We start from the raw sequence: 20,535 nt of genomic DNA on the forward strand, positions 1-20,535 counted from the left end.
CATCTTATCTCATTATTATAATTTTTTTAAATTTTTATATAAAATAAAATAAATAATTTAACTTTTTCAAATCTCAAAATAATAATAATATTAAAAATATATATTTTAATAATATTTTACTCAATTTTTTAATTTTAATCTCAATTCATCTCATCTCATCTCTGAAAATAAATCCATATCGTTATCAGACGTGACGCCAGCTTCTAATCATTGTTACTGTACACTATTCGGGATCGAGATAAAGATCTACACGATTTGTTTATTTTATTATTTAATTGTAGCGGTTGGTATTCGACTGTAACAAATTTGTAAATCATAAATTTTATAAAAATAAATTTATAAATTCATATAATTTTATATAATTATAAAATTATTTTTATTTTATATTAAATTTAATATATTATATAAACTCAAAATAATTAATAAATTTATTTTTATAAATCTCAATTTTCTTCTATAATTAAGACAACGTTTAGATGTTGAGTTGAGTTCAATTCTTTATAAGTAATAATAAGTTAAGTAGTAGAATGAGTTATGTAGAACCCATATAAATTAGATTTAAAATATGTTTAGATGATAATATGAGTTTAATACTTTTTATGAGAAGGTTTAAAAAGTTGTGAAAGATATGTATTAAGTTGAAAAAAGTTATGGATTTCACGTATAATAAGATTTTAAGTTGAAATAAGTTTAGTAATTTAAAAATTAGATGTTTAGATGTTAAATTTAACTTAAAATTATATTAAACTCAGACAAATCTTAAAACCAAATGCAACCAAAGTTTATAAATTGACGACGTGATCTTAGGACGAAAGCAATATTGACGCATACACTAGATATTCAATATTATAACTTGATGATTTTGTTGTTCATGACTTTGTCATCGACTCATTAACATGGTGATTTAGATGAGATTCAATATATAATGAAATGCCGTGAAGACTGGCCAATTATCACTTGGCTTTGAAATAATTGTGACTTTATATTTCTTTTCAAATAAAAAGGATAGGATGTTCAGTCCCTTAAAATTCTTCTGCGTATATGAGGTGAGTAGATTAGTCCACCATTTGCCATTAACATTAAAAGTCGGCGATCGCGTCTATCGAAGTATTATCATGACTGTGAAATTCAAAATACACATGATTGTCAAGGTAGAATTGCCGAACAGAGAGTAAATTTCTAGAAATGGAAGGCACATGGAGTAGATTATGAAGGAGAAATTTGCCAGAGGGAGAGTGAAGGTGAGCCGAGCCCGAGTGCTGAATGGGTAGGGTGGAGCCATCACCGATGCTCACTTGGTCGGAGCCTTGGTATGGAGTGGAGTCCAAATTCAGAGAGGCCAAGTCTGCAGTGAAGTGATGAGTTGCAGCAGAGTTCGGGAACCAATTGGACGTTGAAACATGAGGGGGCAGTGCTGTAAAGTTAGCTGCAAGAGAGGATGGTGTAGGGGCCTGATACGCATGGTCGAAGCGATAGTAACAAGTAAGAGCAGAGTGCCCTGCCTTGCTGCACACTTGGCAATAGAGGCGCGTATCAGGTCGATTCTGAAAGTAGTTGGATGTAGAGGCAGCAGCGTTGCGTCCACCATTACTGCATCCCAATCTCCATCCACATCCACTCCAAAAGCATTCCTGGTTTCTACATCTCCAACTCAGTGGCACGAAAGGCTTGGTCACCCTTCAACTCGTGTTACCAATCTCACCATCCAGCGTTTTAGCCTTCCTACCAAATCCACTCGTGAGACAGCCTTCTGTCCAAGGTGCATAACAGCAAAGGCCCAATGCTCTCCCTCACCCGATATCCCCCACTGTCTCCTCTGAACCTTTTAAGTTACTTTTTGCTGATGTATGGGGCCCCGCCCCAGTTTTATCTAGTAATTCATCTCGCTTTTATTTGTCTATCTTAGATGATTATTCCAAATATTTGTGGTTTTTTTCAATGCAATCTAAGTCAAATGTTTCCTCTATTATTATTGCTTTTCTCCAATATGTGAGTAATGTTTTTTCTAAGAATGTTGTCTCTATTCAAACGGATTGGGGAGGAGAGTTTCGTCCCTTACGACCTATTTTTCAATCCCGAGGAATTATTCATCGTGTTACTTGTCCTTATTCTCACCAACAAAATGGGAGTATTGAGAGACTTCACCGTCACATTGTCGAGACCGGACTCTCTTTGCTCTCTCATGCATCCATCCCACAAAAATTTTGGGCCGAAGCATTTCAAACGGCCACATATTTAATCAACCGCATGCCCACCCCTCTTCTTAACAACAAATCTCCTTTCGAAGTCTTAATGGGCCACCCTCCGGACTATCTCTTTCTTCGGGTCTTTGGATCTTCTTGTTGGCCCAATTTAAGACCTTTCAATAAACACAAACTTGACCCAAGATCCAAAATGTGTGTTTTTATGGGCTATAGCCCAGACCACAAGGGCTATCTTTGTTATCACATTTCTTCTGGTCGTACATATATCTCCCGGGATGTTGTGTTTAATGAAAATTTTTTTCCATTTGCTGCCCCCCTCAATCCCGAAGCTTTGGATCTCCACAGGCCCATTATTTCCCCCCTCACGTCGGCCTTCATCACACCTTCCTCTCCAACTAACATCCTGCCGTCTCAGCCCATTTGTCCCATACCTTCACCCACGGCCCAAAGCCCATCACGACCCGAACCCACTTCATCTTCTTCTCAGAACCCTAACTCATTACCCTCTGCTGCCGCCAACTCCAATCCCTCGAGCTCTCCTAATACCGCAACCTCGTCTTCTCCTCTCCTCACTCAACAACCTTCAGTTCCTTCTCAGATAACCTTACCCCCTCCCTCTCACCCCATGGTTACTCGCTCCCGTGCTCTTAAACACTGTCCCAAACAACGAACAGACGGCACCATCCCTTGGCCTCCACCCTGACCCTCTCTATCCCTCACGGAAACACTACCTTTCCTTCCTTCTTCGAACCGACCACCTCCCGAAGAACCCTCTTCATTTTCTGAAGCCTCCAAATATTCGGAGTGGAGATCTGCTATGCAGATCGAGTTCCATGCCCTCTTAAAAAACCGAACCTGGGACCTGGTCCCTTTCACCTCCAATCTCAACGTCTTAGGTTCAAAATGGGTCTTGAAGACCAAAAGGCACGCTGATGGAACCTTGGAACGCCGTAAAGCACGGCTTGTTGCAAAGGGTTTTCATCAGCAGCCTGGCGTTGATTTCTCCGAAACCTTTAGCCCTGTCGTCAAGCCCGTCACAATCCGTGTCCTTCTTGCTCTTGCCGTCACATACAAATGGCCTCTCCATCAACTTGATGTGCAGAATGCCTTCTTACACGGGGACCTTGAGGAGGCTGTCTTCATGCAACAACCGTCGGGTTTCATCAATCCCGATCATCCCACACATGTTTGTAAGCTAAGAAAATCTCTCTATGGTTTAAAATAGGCCCCTCGGGCCTGGTTTGCAAAACTCACTGATCGATTACTTCAACTAGGTTTTCATGCTTCTCGGTCTGATAATTCATTGTTTATCCTACACACTAACTCTGATTGCATTTATATTTTAATTTATGTTGATGATATCATTGTAACTGGGTCTAGTTCCACACTTATCGCTGATTTTATTGCATCTCTGAGTTCCTCCTTTCCTGTTAAAGACTTGGGCTTGTTGCATTACTTTTTGGGTATTGAAGTTACTAGGGTCTCTAATGGTCTGTTTCTTTCACAGTCAAAATATATAGCTGATTTACTTTCTCGGACTAACATGCATAAATGCAAATCGGTGTCCACTCCCATGTCCACTTCTGTGAAATTATCTGCCATTGATGGGTCCACATTTGAAGACCCACAACTGTATCAAAGTGTGGTCGGGAGTCTTCAGTATTTAGCCTTTACCCGTCCTGACTTATCTTATGCTGTGAATAAAGTCTGCCAGTACATGCATAGCCCTAGAATTTCCCACTGGCAGGCAGTAAAAAGAATACTGCGTTATCTTCAAAATACTCAACACCTAGGCTTATTCTTGTCTCACTCCTCTTCTGTGAAAGTTTCTGCCTTCTCTGATGCTGATTGGGCCGGATGCCACAGGAGGTTTTTGTGTGTATCTTGGTGCGAACCTGGTTTCCTGGGGTTCAAAAAGACAAGCAACCATTGCTCGCTCATCCACTGAGGCAGAATATAAATCTGTTGCCAACACAGCATGCGAGGTTATTTGGATTCAGTCCCTGTTAAAAGAACTTGGTATTTTTTTGCCTGATTCCCCTGTCTTGTGGTGTGATAATTTAGGTGCAACATATTTATCTGTGAATCCTGTACTTCATGCCCGTACTAAACATGTAGAGCTTGACTATCACTTTGTGCGTGAGAGGGTTGCTGCAAAGACACTTCAGGTTTCCTTTCTGTCCAGCAAAGATCAACTTGCTGACATCTTGACTAAACCACTCTCTACCAACAGATTTCTTCAACTACGATCAAGCCTCACACTTGCTAATGTGCCGCTTGAATCGCGAGAGGGTATTAAGGCCCTTGCCTCCTCTCAATCTGTTGAAGCATCAAACTCTGCTGCTCCTGCACTTCAGACCCATTCAGAGCAACACAGCAGCCCTTCAGACCAACACAGCCGCTCTACACATGTGTGTAGCAAACCTACAATGACAGAGGAATAACAGATGTACTTTCTATAGGACAGCTGTAGTATATTGCACTGTTTGTAAATACTATATATACTCTACTGTAACAGAAGGAAATACAAGAGAGAGCTTTGAAAGAAAAAACTGTTTGTGTTCCAAGCATTCTATCGAACACTTCTCCTTCTATTCCTTTCTATGTTTAATATGAAGGAACCATTTTTCTTTTTCTTTTTTAAGCTTTTCAAAACTTATAAAAAGAAACAAAAGAGAAAAAACATATGAAAAGCAACTTGTAAAAATATTTGTAAAGAGTAATGATACTTTATAATATATAATAGATATATATAATAAAATATGGATATTTTATAAAAAAAATGATACATGTATAATACTTTTTATAATTTTTTATATAATTATATTTCTTAAAAAATATTTATATAAAATTATTTTATTTTTATAAATTGTTTTATAAAAATATTCTTAATTTAAAATATAATTATATCAAACATCGTAAAAAAAAAAAAATTGTGTATGTTATCTTTTACAAAAATATACCTTCATTTGAAATATAATTATGTAAGATGTTGTGAAAGGTAAAATTCGCGTTTATTGTTTAAAAACTTATTTTAATCAGTCACTATTTATTACTTCATACTCTAAATTTTATAAAAATACTTTCATATTTTATAAAAATACATTCACACTCTATAAAAAAAAAAAAATAGATGTAGAGTATGGAAGTAAATAACCACTTATATTTTATCTTGGACTTGAGGAAACCTCGTGTGTCACTACAAGGAAAAAAACTTTTTCCAACGCCACATTTCGTCGCTACTACTATGGAAAATTGCCAAAAATACCCTTTCTCGTCACTTTTTCAATCGCCGCTTGTTTGTCAGAATTGTTTTTTTTTTCTTTTTTCTTTTTTTTTTTTGCATAAAATCAAAAAATCGCAAAAAATCATCTAAATAGTTTATTATTTCAAGCGATTAAGTTAGTCGCTAATAGTTAACAATTCGCCGGAAATGTGTATCCCTTGGCCATAGGAAATTGTTGAGAAAAATATATTGCAACAATCTTTTTTCACCGCAAATACAAAAATCACCGCTAATAAGTTTTTCTAACGAATTTTTTTACAACGCTAAAAACTTATGGGAATCATAACAACATTTTGTGACGAACATCATTCACCGCAATTACAGATTTCCATTGATCTTGGATTCGTCGCAAATACAAACTCGCCTTTCCATCAAACATTTTCGACGATAAAAGTTTATTTGCGGTGAAAATTGAGTTTTTTACGGTGAATTGTAGTCGTCGAAAAAGCCTATTACGAAGTTTTAAAAAAAAAAATACTAGTAAAAGTGTATGGCTTTCATAGCCTAATTGAACACAAAAAATTGTTACAATACATTATAAATACACTTGGCAGAAAAAGATTAAAAACAAAAGATATTCTCAATATTAAAAAGAGTAGAAATATATATCAATATTCAACAAGCCTAGTCAAGGAAGAAAAGAGAGTACCCAGAACCAAAAGAATGAAGCGAATTCAAATGCATTCTGCAAAGAGTTAAAACAAAGAACATGCAAATCAGTTTTACTTTCTCGATTGAAAGTCAGTCTATAGAAATTTAAGAAAGAACAAGAAAACAGATTTGCAACTATCTGCAAATGTGTCATGCTTTTTCCAACCTGGAACATAATAAAATGGATCAAGGACAACAATAAATGCCTGGGTTCTTAAACCATAAAATATCATCTTGAGCCCTTGGCTTTGCTCCTGTGAAAAACCAAGTTATACCTACATTCTCTAATGCCAATGTCGCAATAACATGCTGCAGCTTTGTGCCTGCCAAAAGAACAAGCTGCACACAACCATGTAGAACCAGATGGCAAGACATTTACATGAGGGGAGTTCAGAGCTATGTAATGTTGACTTTTCATACTTTTTTTCATTTGGGAATACACATCTATTATACCACCTTAGATTGTACACACGTATTCAATTAGCCTAGAAGTAATTGTGAAAGCTACAAATAAAAAATAAAAAAGAGAACTTACAACTATAGGAATGATTGCAATCCAACAATAGAGACAACCACACCCATGGCAAGCCTTATGATAATATTCTCATTCTCTTTATGAAAGCATGACCTAAAACCAAATTTATACTGTAATTTGAAGCAAAGTTAGTAGATTAGCTAGGACTTAATTCCTTTTACTTAATAACACAAAGGGTACATACAAAATAACAACAAAGTACTCAAAAATCTTTGCCCAAGTCCATGCAAAAAATGCCAACTGAAAGGAATTCTGCATGCAAACCCAAAAACAATATTGCTTTTGTCAGAATAAAGATGTTAAGTACTACTTAATGCATTTATATTTTTTCTAAGGACTAAACAATGTATTTTCTTGGATTATATCGAATGGAAAAGGATTATAAGGAATTGTTTGAATGGAAATGTTAGGGAGCCCGTTTTGGGCTCTTGTTTCATTTGCCCGATTACTTTTTTTTTTCTAGTTTTTTTTTTTTAATTTGTGATTAAGAAAATATTGTTTAATAATATTTTAAACTTTTTAATTTTTCTAAAAATATTTAAAAATGTTAAAAAATGTTGTGAAAAGAAAAACAAAAAATATTTAATTTTGTTGTTCACATTATATATTTAACACTTTTAAATATTTTAAAAAAAATAAAAAAATGCACATTATTATTAAATAATATTTTCTTAATCACTAAATAAAAAAAACCTAATAATAATAATAATAAAACCATTCAGGCAAATCAAACGGAGCCCAAAACAGGCTCCCTAGCATTTTTCTCTTATGAAACAGTATGAACTGGATAAGGTAGAGAAGCATGGGTGTAGTACATTGTAGTTAGAAGTCAAAGTTACTAGTGGCTCCATTTTTCCCGTTTCTCCCTTTTTCTCCCGTTCCTCATCAAGTCAGCTTTCAAAGCGTCGCCACTCAAGGTGGGGGTGGAGCTTCGACTCCTCCCCCTCTCCAATTGCCCAGCCTTAGTTCCTAGGTTTATTTCCATTTTTTGTACTTTTTTCGGTGATAGTAACAAGTTGTTCTGATCTGCTGCTTGTCGGCATTTTTCAATCGCCACACACCTCTCCAATGGCTTCCCTAGTTGCCGATCTGTCGGACGGAGGAAGAAAACTATCCAAATCAGTGGTGCGTGTGACTCATGCGCGGCTTACAGTGCGCGTAGGCCTCATACGCCTTCGCATCAGAAGGGGTTTCCAGCCACCACCGTGGCCAACGACCTCAAATATTTCAGATCCGCCTGCTCCTTTCTTGCTCAGTGCGACGAGTGTCCTACACGCGCCACTGCCATCGGTTACGGTCTTTTGCCGGTGTATCGGGTCTTATAGTTGCCATTCTTCTATGTTCTTGTTTGCCCTAACCAGCGATCAAGATGATATGGTCATGATAATCTCTGACAGTTGGATCAAATCAACAAAATGAAGCGCACCCCTCTCGACTACGGCGTTTAGTCGTAGATTTATAGTCTGTTTACCAGACTATGTTAAAACTGTTTTTGAGCAGCATCCCTTTGTGGGATCGGCTTGGAGTCAAGCTTTTGACTTATCCATTTTTTATTTTTTATTTATTTTGGTGTTGCTTTTCATTTGTTTTGAAAAGATTGTCGGGGACTCTCACTCACTAAATTTTATATCTTTGTAATCACGTAATTTATCTATGCAATACTTAATTTGTGAAAAGAAAAATAAAAAAAATAAAAATGTCAAAATTACAGAAAGGTCTTAGAGAGCAAATAGCCCTACTTGCATGTGAACGGTGCCGTGTATGTTTGGAAAAGTCTGTATGCTTTAAATGAACGTATGTATGCAGCACTTAGGGGTGAAAACCGACTGTATCGGCGCGGTTTTGGGGTAAAACCGACGCCGACAGATAGTTTATTTTTGGGGGAGGAAACCGGCCGAAACCGATCGATGGGGAGAAAAACACCGGCCGTCTCGACACCGGCAATTCTCTGGCGGTTCACGGTCGGTTCATCGGCGAGTTTCGTCTGAGAGAGTAGAGAGAGAGAGTGTGTCGCAGAGGAGAGAGAGAGGGGATGAAAAATGCGATGCGCCACTGGGAAGAAGACGCCCGAGGAAGAAGACGACCTAATTTCAAAACGACGCCGTTTGGTCTAAACCAAACGGCGTCGTTCTACTTAATTTTTTTTTAATACGTTATGAATAAAACGACGCCGTTTGGTTTAATACAAACGGCGTCGTTTCAGTTATGTTAAAACACAATTACAGACTTAAAACGACGCCGTTCCACTTAAACTTAACTGGAATGGCGTCGTTTTGAATACAGAATATATATAAAAAAAAACATTTCTTTAATCGGCCAGTTCAGCGGTTTGAACCAGGTTCGAACCGACGTCGAACCGGCCGATATCGGTTTATACTATTTTCTGCCGCACGCCGACCGGTTCTTCACCGGTTTCGGCCGGTTTCGAGCTCCGACGGCCGGTCTGAGTCAGTCTAAGTCGGTTTATCGATTTTTTGTACAGCCCTAGCAGCACTGGTGAATACCACCCGGGTTCTCTCACGTCATAACATTATAAAAACGAGGGCATGAGAAGAGGAAAAAGTCATTTTTTCTAAAAAGACGTAGCTGTGTCAGCTTTGGGACTCTTTTGTTCTGATTTTTGGGTGTGGACAGTAGGTGCTGAATACTTGGTTTGGTTGCTGAGAATCTTCAGCAATGACAAATAGATTAAAAATCAGAAATGATATATACAATAATAAAATATATAAGTTTTGTATAAATCTTTTATAAAAAATAAATTATATCTTAAAAAAGTATGAATTTTTTTTTATGGAATCTATATTTTTATAAAAAAATTTATATATTTAAAATTTATAACTAGCATTACTCAAAATTTTTATAACTATTTTATATCTCAAATTTGAATAGAAAGCGCAGTAAAACAAAAGAAATTTTTTACTCTTTGACCGCATAGAGCATATGAAAAGTATTCAAATAGTATAATTTGAATTAAAAAGAGAATAACACGAACAAATTTATAAAACTATTATTATTTTATAAAAATACAAATCATTTGAAGAGCAATTATTAAAAAAAAATAAAAAAAAAAATTAGAAGTGATCATTGAAGTCTAGCCACTACTCTTCTTCAAGTGGCGTTCCCTTGTGGGTGTTAGGGATAGAGGAAGTTCGAGAAAACATTGATATGCGGATATGATAAAGTCAGTATTTCACTATTAGTTTTTCTTTTTTTTTTTAAATAGTAAAGTGATGGATATTGCGTGCTACTCACGCCATACATAAATAATATTTAATACGTGTGTATCTACCCCTTTTAACAGATAATTACAACTTTTAAAGGAATATGTGGTTCCTACGTCGTCTTATTAATTTATATAATTTTTAAAATCCTTTTATCTGATATTCTTTTCTTGTTTGCGTAGATAAGAGTACTGATATTTGCCTAATCAAATTATAGCTAAAAGTGTTGAAATTGATCTATATTGAACTAGGCTCGAGCTTTGAGCTACAATAATTCAATCTGATTTTCTAAATTTGGCTTAGTTACTGTAACAGGACCAAACATTATTTTATTGTGTAAGATTGGCTCCAATTTACTACATGGCAGAACCATAAATTGTGTTGAGGGGATCAATTTTTCTGCTCTACGATGTATTTATATAAAGAGTAATAATAGATACAGTTATGAGATATGAAAGCATTACATATTTCCTTTGAAAAAAGCACGAGATTCATTATTAAAAAAATAATTTTAATGTGAGTTATAGAATTACTTATGTTTTTCAAAGGGAGTGAGCGAGATTTGTACATCCTATAATTGCCAACATCATTTCTTTTATGTAAATTAAAAAGAGATTGAAAAATTATAAAAATATAACTACATATAAAAATATATATTGGTAATTTGCTACGTGCATGTAGAAATAAAATTATAAAAATACAACTTAATATATGTTTCAGATTCTGACGATAATGTTTCATGGAATAACATTTAATATTCATCCATTGTTATTTTTGTAATGAAATATTTAGAATTTATTTTCTTCATATAAACTATCAAAAAACTTTTTAGAATGTCATCTTTTATTCTAGTACGTACGTGAGCCATTTTATCAGATTTCATGTAAAATCTAAACATTTTCGTATCAAATTAAACATGTAATGCTAATTGAAAGTTTAAATAAATTATTTTCCTATTCAATAAAGTAGATGATAAAATCTCTTAACTATTTTTTATATAGATTATCGACCTTAAATAATTTTTCTTATATTTTTATTTTAGATTCCATATTAAGAAGCACAATATTGTATAATAAAAAATTTTGAGATCCTTATTAATAAGTTTATTATTTCTTCTAAACTTAGTTTTAAGTTTAATTTTGAAAAGGCCACATCTTTAAAAATAAATAATATACAGAAATTAAATAGAATTTTGGGATTATAAGAAAAAAGTTAGAGAGAGATATTTTTAGGTATATTGAAATTTTAGAGAATATATGAAAAATTTTTAAACAGTACATGAAGATTATAAATTTTTTAGGAGATCATTTTTTATATTTATAGAATTATATATAAACAAAAAGTTTGGGGGGGCTCCAAGTTGTCCAACGTGGGTCCGCCACTGCTTGGCTGATACTGAAAGTTGCTGACTTTGAGATTTTAAAACTTGAAATGTTGTTGATTAAAATCCTTTCATTATAAATTGTTTTTTAATGTGTATTTGGTCCCCTCAAGTCCAAGTTGTCCAACGTGGGTCTGCCACTGCTTAGCTAAATTCTTTCGTTATAAATTGTTTTTTTAATTAAAGTCATTTCATTATAAATTGTTTTTTAATTAATCGGATTTTTCAAACTAATGTCAATTTAAGATATATTAGTGTTGGGAAACAATAATTTTTTTTATTAATTAATATATAAAGTGTATGTATAAAATATTAAAAAAAATTAAAAATTTATTATTTAAATATATAATATTATATTATTATTTTGACTTTAAAATCACTAGTTTAATGTGATAATTTGGACTTAGCAATGAATTATATATGCCAAATTTTTGACTTTGGGATGACTAGATAAGATGATATGAGATGAAAAATTTGTGAATAGTAGATATCCCAAATTACCAATTTATTTATTTATTTATTTTCTAATTTATTATTATTTATAAATTAATAATAATTAGTTTAAGTAAATTTTTTTATTAAAGAAATTCCTAAATTATAAAAAATAGAAAAAACTAGCATTATCCCACCCAAAAGACGGGGCAGCAAGCCCCATCAATTGAATGATGGCAAGTTGGCAACCACTAGTTGGTAGCAGTACTGATGGATTGGCTATTTGTTAAACATGCCAATTTTCTGAACCCCAACCCTCAATCCGAGCCGAAACCTATCCCGTTTTGTATTTTTCGAAATTCCCATATGACGGTGCGGTCGTGAATTTTAAATAAAAAATATCTTGTAATGGATTAATCAAATACTTGGTTAAAATATCTTTCGCTGCGATACTACCACATATTTATTTGCACAGTAATTCTACGTGAAAATCATATATCACACATCTTCATATAATTAACATGTAATTTTTTTTTTCTTTCTATCTTAATGCTTAAATATGTATATTTAAATAAAATAATAAAAATTACATATTTAATAAATGGAAGTTTATAACTTGGTGCTGGGCTTCGTTTGGTTACCAAACATCTCTCAACTCATCTCAATTCATCATTACAACTTTTTTACTCGTATTGTCCAAGTGCGACAGTCATTATGAGTAATATTAAGTACAAGTCTCAAATAGATAAATCCTATATAAGTTTTTTTTTAATAAAAAAAATAAGATTTTATTAATAAAAAATATATATTTTTTTACACCTTTTAATTTGGATCTACTTTAAAAAAAAAAAAAAAAAGCTTATATGATGTTTATCTATTTGAAAGTTTTGAATAAAAATAAAATGGAGGATCGGGGCTTTTCTGTTAATTTCAAAAACAGCCTGAAACAATTTTAAGAAGGCCCTAAGGAGAAAACCGGCTCCAAGGGTTCAGATTCCAGAATGGGCTTCCATTGAATTTGGGTTCACTGGAGGCATAGCCTAATAGAATTTTAGGCTTGAAAGTACTGTCAATCTCGGACACAAGGAAATCGTCGATTATATATGATTAAGTAGGAATGATGAAAACCCCACCTACGTATCAGCATGTCTAGTGTTTAAAACAACTGTACAGTTATAAGAAAACAAATGGAAAAATCCTTTAGCACTCATACACATGCCGACAAATTGTAAAAAAAAAAATAATAATAATAATAACTGCAACTTTGCATTATCACAGCAGAAATTCTTCAACTAAAATGCACTGTACGTGAACCAGCTCATCTTCAATTTATAAAGATTTTTATATAACCATGTATATATCAGAATCATGCTGAAATCATAAACAACAACGTAGTAGTTTTAATAGAAACAATCATCACACAACTAAGAAATGGGAAAACAAAAGAATTAAAAGAAAGGGAAGGGGGCTTACAAGGCTCGTGAGAAGAAAAGGGTTGAGCTGGGCAGAAAGGAGCTGGGTATTACAGAGAAGATCTTTTTAGAAGTCATATTTTTAATACATAGTTGATGTGAAAGTTTTTCACATAGACTATACACTACAAGAAAAACCCCAAATTCGCCCCAAATACTTCTTGTCCGTTTTTCCATCGCCACGTAACCGCAATTGTTGACCCCAGAATGCGAATTTGTGACACTTTTACGTCAGCTGCAAAGTATTGCGTTTTACGCGCTGTAAAAAGGCTTAAGTTTAGTCGCAAATATATGTTCAACCATGATTAATTGTCGTTGGGAGGATTTTTTCTGACGATTTTTTGAGCGAAAAATACATATTTGCCGCTATATGAACGTCGAAAATCAGTTTTTGCCTCTACTTGGACGGAATAATTATTTCTGGCATTTATAGATCGTTGCAAATACTCTTAATTTTAAAAATTATTTTTGGCGAATTGTTATCGCCAGAAAAAATCCCTTAAAGAAAAAAAATACACCAAACAGGATATATAGAAAATATAATACACGTTCATATTATATGAGACTAATGTGAAAACTGCCTTCCAGGATCTGCTCCAAGCATATGCATTCTTTTTGGTGCCTCTGCTCCAAATTTTTTGTGCACCCAGCTAGCATTGTCCTCCATGCGAAACCCACATCCACCTTGTACACTGTCCTACGTAATTTGCTCTCTAAGACGAGAAAATGCTACGTGGGCATGAGCTGCATGCGGGGAATATAAATGTGAGAATTAAACGTAGACGGAAGCGATGCTTAATTATGAAACGTCCAAGTGCACGTCACAAACAGAAATATAATATTACCCACTGCAATGCAATCTCTCTCTCTCTCTCTCTCACTGTACGTAGAACAATGTAAATGCAGGTGTTGACTTGTTGAAAGTTCATGAAGGCTATAACAAGACTAAATACATAATACGTTTCCATAGACTTTCAACCCTCTGCAGCACCATTCTTGCTAAATTAAGAAGCCATGGGCCAGAGGAATTAAACTTATTTTCCTTTAAAATCGAAAAATTGACAAACAGTACTCACAGCTGAGGATTATGACCCCCGCAGCATTTGGTTCAACTGCAATATTCTCCAGCCATCCTCTCTCCCAGAATCTCAGCCTCTCTCTCGCGAGCTTTATCTTAAATCATAATATCTCCCGGCCTCAACCAAGTCTGCCATCTCATTATAATGAAAACCACTTTCCATTTAAAATGTCATGAAGTAGTACTCGATCACAGGTGAGGTGATGCTAGTTTTGCGCGCTCGTATATCGTGAAACCATTTGAAATTTCATTTAGCTTTGGTCTGTTAGCTACCTCTGATCCAGATCATACTGATACTGAGCCCCTCAATCTTTTTCCAAGCGTGCACCACTATACTGATCTTCATATCCCACCAGTGATGACAGTAGACGAAAAGTACCCGAGAGCATGCAGTACTAAAGGTAAAGAGGATGTCACCGTACTGGCCCTAAACATTGGCCTTCCCAATTGTTCAAGTGGCTCAACTAATCCAGATATAGCAGCTAATAATTATTTGATGAGAAATTACTTACTATGCCTACTGTTGATGTAATCCTCAATACACTCAGTGTGTTGAGTTAAAAAAAAAAATCACAGTGCGGAGAGTGAAGATTGATGTATAGCCGGGCTCTTATTTCATACCCACTCCCGAAGAAATCCACACCGGCTTTAGTCACGCGTGCGAGCATATCATAGGCCGAATTGAAGGATAGCACGTGCTGCGCATCTATGACTCCCAGGAAAGGAAATAAATATAGGACCCAGATAGTGAAATGAGATGATTTTCAGTGGAATCTTAATGATTTTAGTTTTCTCTGATTTCAAATCTTAACCCGTGAAAGAGGGAACAGATGGTCGGTCAGGAACAATTAGGACTGTAATCGAGCCTAGCCTAGCCGAGTCGAGCAAGCCAAAGCTCGGCTCGACTCAAAATACTTGAGCTCGAGCTCGAGATTTTTTTTATTCTGTGTTCGAGCTCGATTCGATAAGCTTAACTCTCAACTCGAGCTCATTATCAAATTTTTTGAATAATTTAATAATTAATAAATAAAATAAATAAAAATAATAAAAAATCTAATATTAAATTTATACAACTAACAAGTAGAACATCTATTGAATTATCAAATTTTAAAAAAATTATAAATAATTAATATCAACTAGTTGATATTTATCCAAAATATCAATATATTATATGCGTGTATATATTATTAATATATACACTTAATATAATGGCATATATTTATTTCATATATGGTTATCACATACTAGTATATGAAATTATTAAATTTTATCGACTAATTATATACAAATTATAAAATATACCTATGGAATATATTCACTATATAGACATAAGTAATCAGATTACATATTATTTAGTTATTATAAAAGTGGTATGCTTATATTATTTGCTAATACATATATATGTATATATACATAGATGTATATATATATATATATTTATCAATATATGAATGAGTTTTAATTGAGTCGAGCTAACGAGTCGATTCGAGCATAAACGAGCGGGTCTTAACGAGTCTTAGTCGAGTCAAGTTGAGTTTTGTCGGGTATGTGTCATTTACAAATCGAGCGGATATCTGCTTTCACGAGCGAGTTTTTTTTTTCATGAGTCAAGTTTGATTCGAGTTTAACCGAGTAAGTCCCGAGCGAACTATCGAACAAATTGGTTCATTTACAACCCTAGGAATAATGTTGATCAATTCGATGATTTTTATGGATTCCAACATTTAATGTCATGAGATTCATATCATGTTGTATCTTTTTGAATAATAGAAAATGTTCGAAAAAAAATGGTAGAAACTAGTATGGTCATGTGTTAACAAATTGATTTTTCGTCCTCCACAAGTAATTGACAAATCTCCCTATCGAGATTAATTAATGCCTATTTGTTCTTTAAAAAATATGGGATTTTTCAGTGATTTATTTTTGATAATGGTGATGGGGATGGATGCCGTACCCCATTATGAGCGTCTTAGTACATTTGGGAAATTTTAGTGAGTATTATAGTGGGAGGTCTAACATTTTTGGGAGGTATTGCAATGTTGATTTGTAGCATTACTATATGCTGCTACATATTATTCCAAGTATACAGCAAATCATGATCAATTTTTTAGAGTTGGAGGGTTGGATTCATGTTTAAGATGAGATAAGATGAAATTATTTTTGTATTGACTATGGAGGGGACATTCGGACGCCTTGGGCTTCGGGCCCATAACCAAGACTAGCCCATCACTAAGACAAAGAAAGTAAGCCCAATATTTAAGGTTAGGAGCCCTACGGCTAGGGGACTTGTAACCACAAATCATGTGACGGATAACTTATAAAGAGTTGGAGATAGAATCCATAGTTGGATACAATTATCTTAAGCGAGATCACTCCCACAAAACATGAGATATCTTCTCCATTTAATAAGGGATCATGAAGGATGTGAGTACGGGACTGGTGATTAGAGTTAGTTGCCATCATGCCACATCCTTCTATAAATAACCTACGAGAGGTAATAAACATTTTCATCTTCATTTTATATACACTTATCCTTATACTGTTACTGACTTAAACATTAGAGTCTACCCAGGACGATCAGCACCATCTCTTGACTATTGCAGGTTATCTGAGTGATTGGTGGTGTAAAATACGTCCTTTATAAGTCATAATCGGCATTGTACATCTTGTCACAAAAGTATTTTCCAAGAAATCTTTTGAATGATCACTAGTCATGCATGGGCGTGAGCTATCTAAAGATTTTACACGAGTCTTTCTATTAATCGAGGGCTTTGGAAACGACTTTGTTGTTTGTATTCTAAGGATATGTTTGGGAACTAAACTGTTCTCAAATTAGTTTACTATTATTTATAAATAATTTACTACTATTTATAAATCATTCATAATTATTCATAAATTATTTAATAATATCAGTAATTTGAGATATAAGTGGGATAATATTGGAATAAAAGTGTAACATAGAATTTTCTAATCCAAGAGAAATGGAAAGCATTTCAGTTACAAAATATGATGAAAGTAGGTGAAAAATATAGTGTGTATATATATATATATCATTACTCTTTTTAAACCGATTGAGATCTATCCTATTATAACAATCTATTTAAGAATTAAAAAAATTATCCCAACAATATCTCAAGAGTGGAGCTTAAACCGTCAGGGCCGGGATCGAATGCATGGCCAGCTGCCGATGCAAATGAGGTGTTCAAACTTCAACTTGCTATCGCAGACAGTGCTGATCTTCTAATTGTGTTGTGACTGTTGTCGAACAACAAACCCTTTAGAGGTTTGACAAGTGGCCCTTCCTATATATATTTTTTTAATAAATTCTCGTATTCTAATTTATGTGAATGTATAAAAGCGTCAAACGCAGCAACTTTCTTTTGGTGGGCCAAATTCTCGCTATAATTTATCTGAGTCCAAATCGTTCAATTCATGTGCTATTGCAATCGGCCGTGTACGTTATTGCAAGTACTTGCACTTGCGCCATTAATTACACTCTCAACTCGGAAGGGAGACCTGATTTGTGCAAGATACTCGAAGTGTGTGCAACGTATTGGCCCCCGTGAGTTCCTAGGCTACGTTTAGAAATTAAATCAAACCCAATTCATCTTAACACATCATTATAATTTTTATAAATTTTAATATAAAATATAATAAATAATTCAATTTTTTTAAATATCAAAATAATTTTTTTAAATTTTTACTTAAAATATAATAAATAATTCAATTTTTATTCTACCATTCACAAATCATCTTAACTCATTTAACAAAAATAAAATTTTAAAATTCTATTTTCTTTTTTTATAAATAAAACCAACATTCATTGAGAAAAAACTAGTTCAGACAATACATCAGATCTGATACATTTATACAGGATACAAAGTCTACTCTCATGCAGAACGAATTAGCACTTGATTAATCATTTTGTCTAAATTCGCGTAAGATGAGCCAATCGGTTTACTTGTGGCGGCTTCCTCCGCCAACCTCTTCCATTCTTCAGCTTTCTTCCTCAACTCTCTCCCCTTTTCTCCCAGCATCAGTTCTCTCACAAGACTCTCTATTTTCTCTCTGCTTACATCTCCCTCAATCTCCATGCCCACGCCCCATTCATTGCAAGAGAACCTACAATTGGTTTGTTGCTCAGCAAAGAACGGCCAACAGATCATTGGCACTCCGCTGCTCAAGCTTTCGATCGTGGAATTCCATCCACTGTGCGTCAGAAATCCTCCAACCGACGGATGGCTGAGAACTTGTTCTTGAGGACACCAACTTGCTAAAAGACTCCTTTCTTTGGTCTGTACCAAGAACTCAGGTGGAAGAATGGACAAATCACCCTCCACGAGATCAGGCCTTATAATCCACAGGAATGTTTGATTACTATTTGCAAGTCCCCAAGCAAAATCAATTAATTGTTTGCTTGTCATGACCGCTATGCTTCCAAAATTCACGTAAACAACGGAGTTGCATTCTTTTTTGTCCAGCCATTCCAGACACGAATATTCTTCTTTCCATAGGTTTGATCCAATTGATTTATATTCACCATCCGGGATCTGGTTTACGAGAAGTTGTAGGGTACCGACGGTGTAAATGTGGGGAAACATGGATGAAAGTGAGTCCAAAACTTCTTGTTCTAAGGCCTCAAACGTATTAAAGATAAGAGCAGAAGCCTTTCGAGCTCTCTCGGTTTCGACCATCGCAAAACTTAACATATATTCATCAGGATCTGTGGTTCTAATGAAGCTTGGAAGATCCCTGAAACGGATACCTTTCATACCAGGAATCCAATCTATGACCATATCCAAATAGCCATTGGTTAAATAACTTGCATCTGCACATCAAAGAAATTGCACAATCGATACATCAGATCAGTTCATGCCAATAGTCAAAGTTCTACTTACAAGCTTAGAGTTTAGCCGAAGATGAAACGAGAATTAGCGGGTATGAAAATAAAAGAATGAAGTTATGCTTGAATGATAAGTTAGTTGGAGTACCTTTGAGTGGTGTTAGACCTTCCTCCACGAGACGGCGATATTGAGCGTAGGCCATGAAACCACAGGCGCTGGTCGTCCAGAAAAGAACCTCAGGGACGCCCAGTTCTGCTGCTGCGTCAAGAGTGAAACTCATGACACCGTCGGAAACTATGCAAGAGACTGGGGGGACGTTGGACAAAGAGGTGTCGTTCAGTTTCCGAAGAAGGTTTCTGAAGGGAGTTAAGCAATGTTTTTTCGTAGATTCGCAGAGGGACGGAATGTCCTGGGTGGCTTCGGCATCGGACTCAGGAAGGCCGTCGGGAATTGTTGTGAATCGGAAGGAGGGAAGGCCGTCGAGAGAGTTGGGACCTCGGGATTTCAGGAGACGTTTGTGGTTGAACTCTGAGTTGACGAAAGTGATATGAAAGCCTCTGTAGTGCAGGAGTTTGGCCAACTTTAGCATTGGGTTTATGTGGCCTTGAGCTGGGTAGGGGATGCAGACTGCATGGGGCTTCTCCATCAATTGAGGCCTTGGGAATCAACTCTCTCTCTCCCTCTCTCTCTAGGTACAGATCAATTGAAAATGGGATAATCTTGGCGAGAGAATTGGCATTGTTTTTATAGAGCTAGCAAGAGAAATTACGTACCCGACCCTCCTATCCCAACTCAGCCGCCAGATATTTGGAAGTCGGCCTGAAATCTTTAATAATATTATCAGCCAAAACGTAATACGGTCAATCTACGGCTCTACACCACCGACGTCAAGTCGTCAAAGCTACAGATAAATAAAGATGTCAGAACGGAACGAATTACGAGAATCATTAACCACACGTGGTTAATATAATATTTCTATTACTAATTATGGAAATTTGTACATCAAAATCAGATTTGTTTTCGAAACTTTAATATTCGTTCATCCGACGTGACGCCAGCTTCTAATCATTGTTACTGTGCACAATTCGTGATCGTGATAAAGTTCTACACGATTTGTTTATTTTATTATTTAATTGTAGCGGTAGGTTTTCGACTCTAACAAATTTGTAAACCATAAATTTTATAAAAATAAATTTATAAATTAATATGATTTTATATAATTATAAAATTATTTTTATTTTATATTAAATTTAATATATTATATAAACTCATAATAATTAATAAATTTATTTTTATAAAATCTCAATTTTCTTCAACAATTAAGACTACATTTAGATATTGAGTTCAGTTCAATTTTTTATAAATAATAGAGGAAATTATGTAAGATTCATCTAAACTGAGTTTAAAATGTATTTAATTGGTAAGATGAAT

General features: G+C 34.7%; 1 protein-coding gene across 1 annotated transcript; it reads right to left on the bottom strand.

Annotated features, from left to right (window-relative positions):
* Window positions 1-17,927: 17,927 nt before the first annotated feature.
* LOC109008477 (7-deoxyloganetin glucosyltransferase-like) lies at window positions 17,928-19,820 on the bottom strand. The gene is made up of 2 exons (XM_018988582.2): window positions 19,252-19,820; window positions 17,928-19,088 (listed from the first exon to the last, which is right to left on the bottom strand). Exons 1-2 carry the CDS (start codon window positions 19,748-19,750, stop codon window positions 18,151-18,153), a joined length of 1,437 nt encoding a protein of 478 aa, XP_018844127.1. The 5' UTR covers window positions 19,751-19,820; the 3' UTR covers window positions 17,928-18,150.
* Between the last annotated feature and the right edge of the window lie 715 nt (window positions 19,821-20,535).

The sequence above is a fragment of the Juglans regia genome, chromosome 8 (genome assembly GCF_001411555.2).
Source record: "Juglans regia cultivar Chandler chromosome 8, Walnut 2.0, whole genome shotgun sequence".
Classification (NCBI taxonomy): domain Eukaryota; kingdom Viridiplantae; phylum Streptophyta; class Magnoliopsida; order Fagales; family Juglandaceae; genus Juglans; species Juglans regia.

Excerpts from the sequence above, each read along its gene's own strand:
- LOC109008477 (XM_018988582.2), bottom strand. The coding sequence starts at position 19,750 with ATGGAGAAGCCCCATGCAGTCTGCATCCCCTACCCAGCTCAAGGCCAC. Across the intron at positions 19,089-19,251 it reads AGGTCTAACACCACTCAAAG|ATGCAAGTTATTTAACCAAT; the intron begins GTACTCCAACTA and ends TTTGATGTGCAG.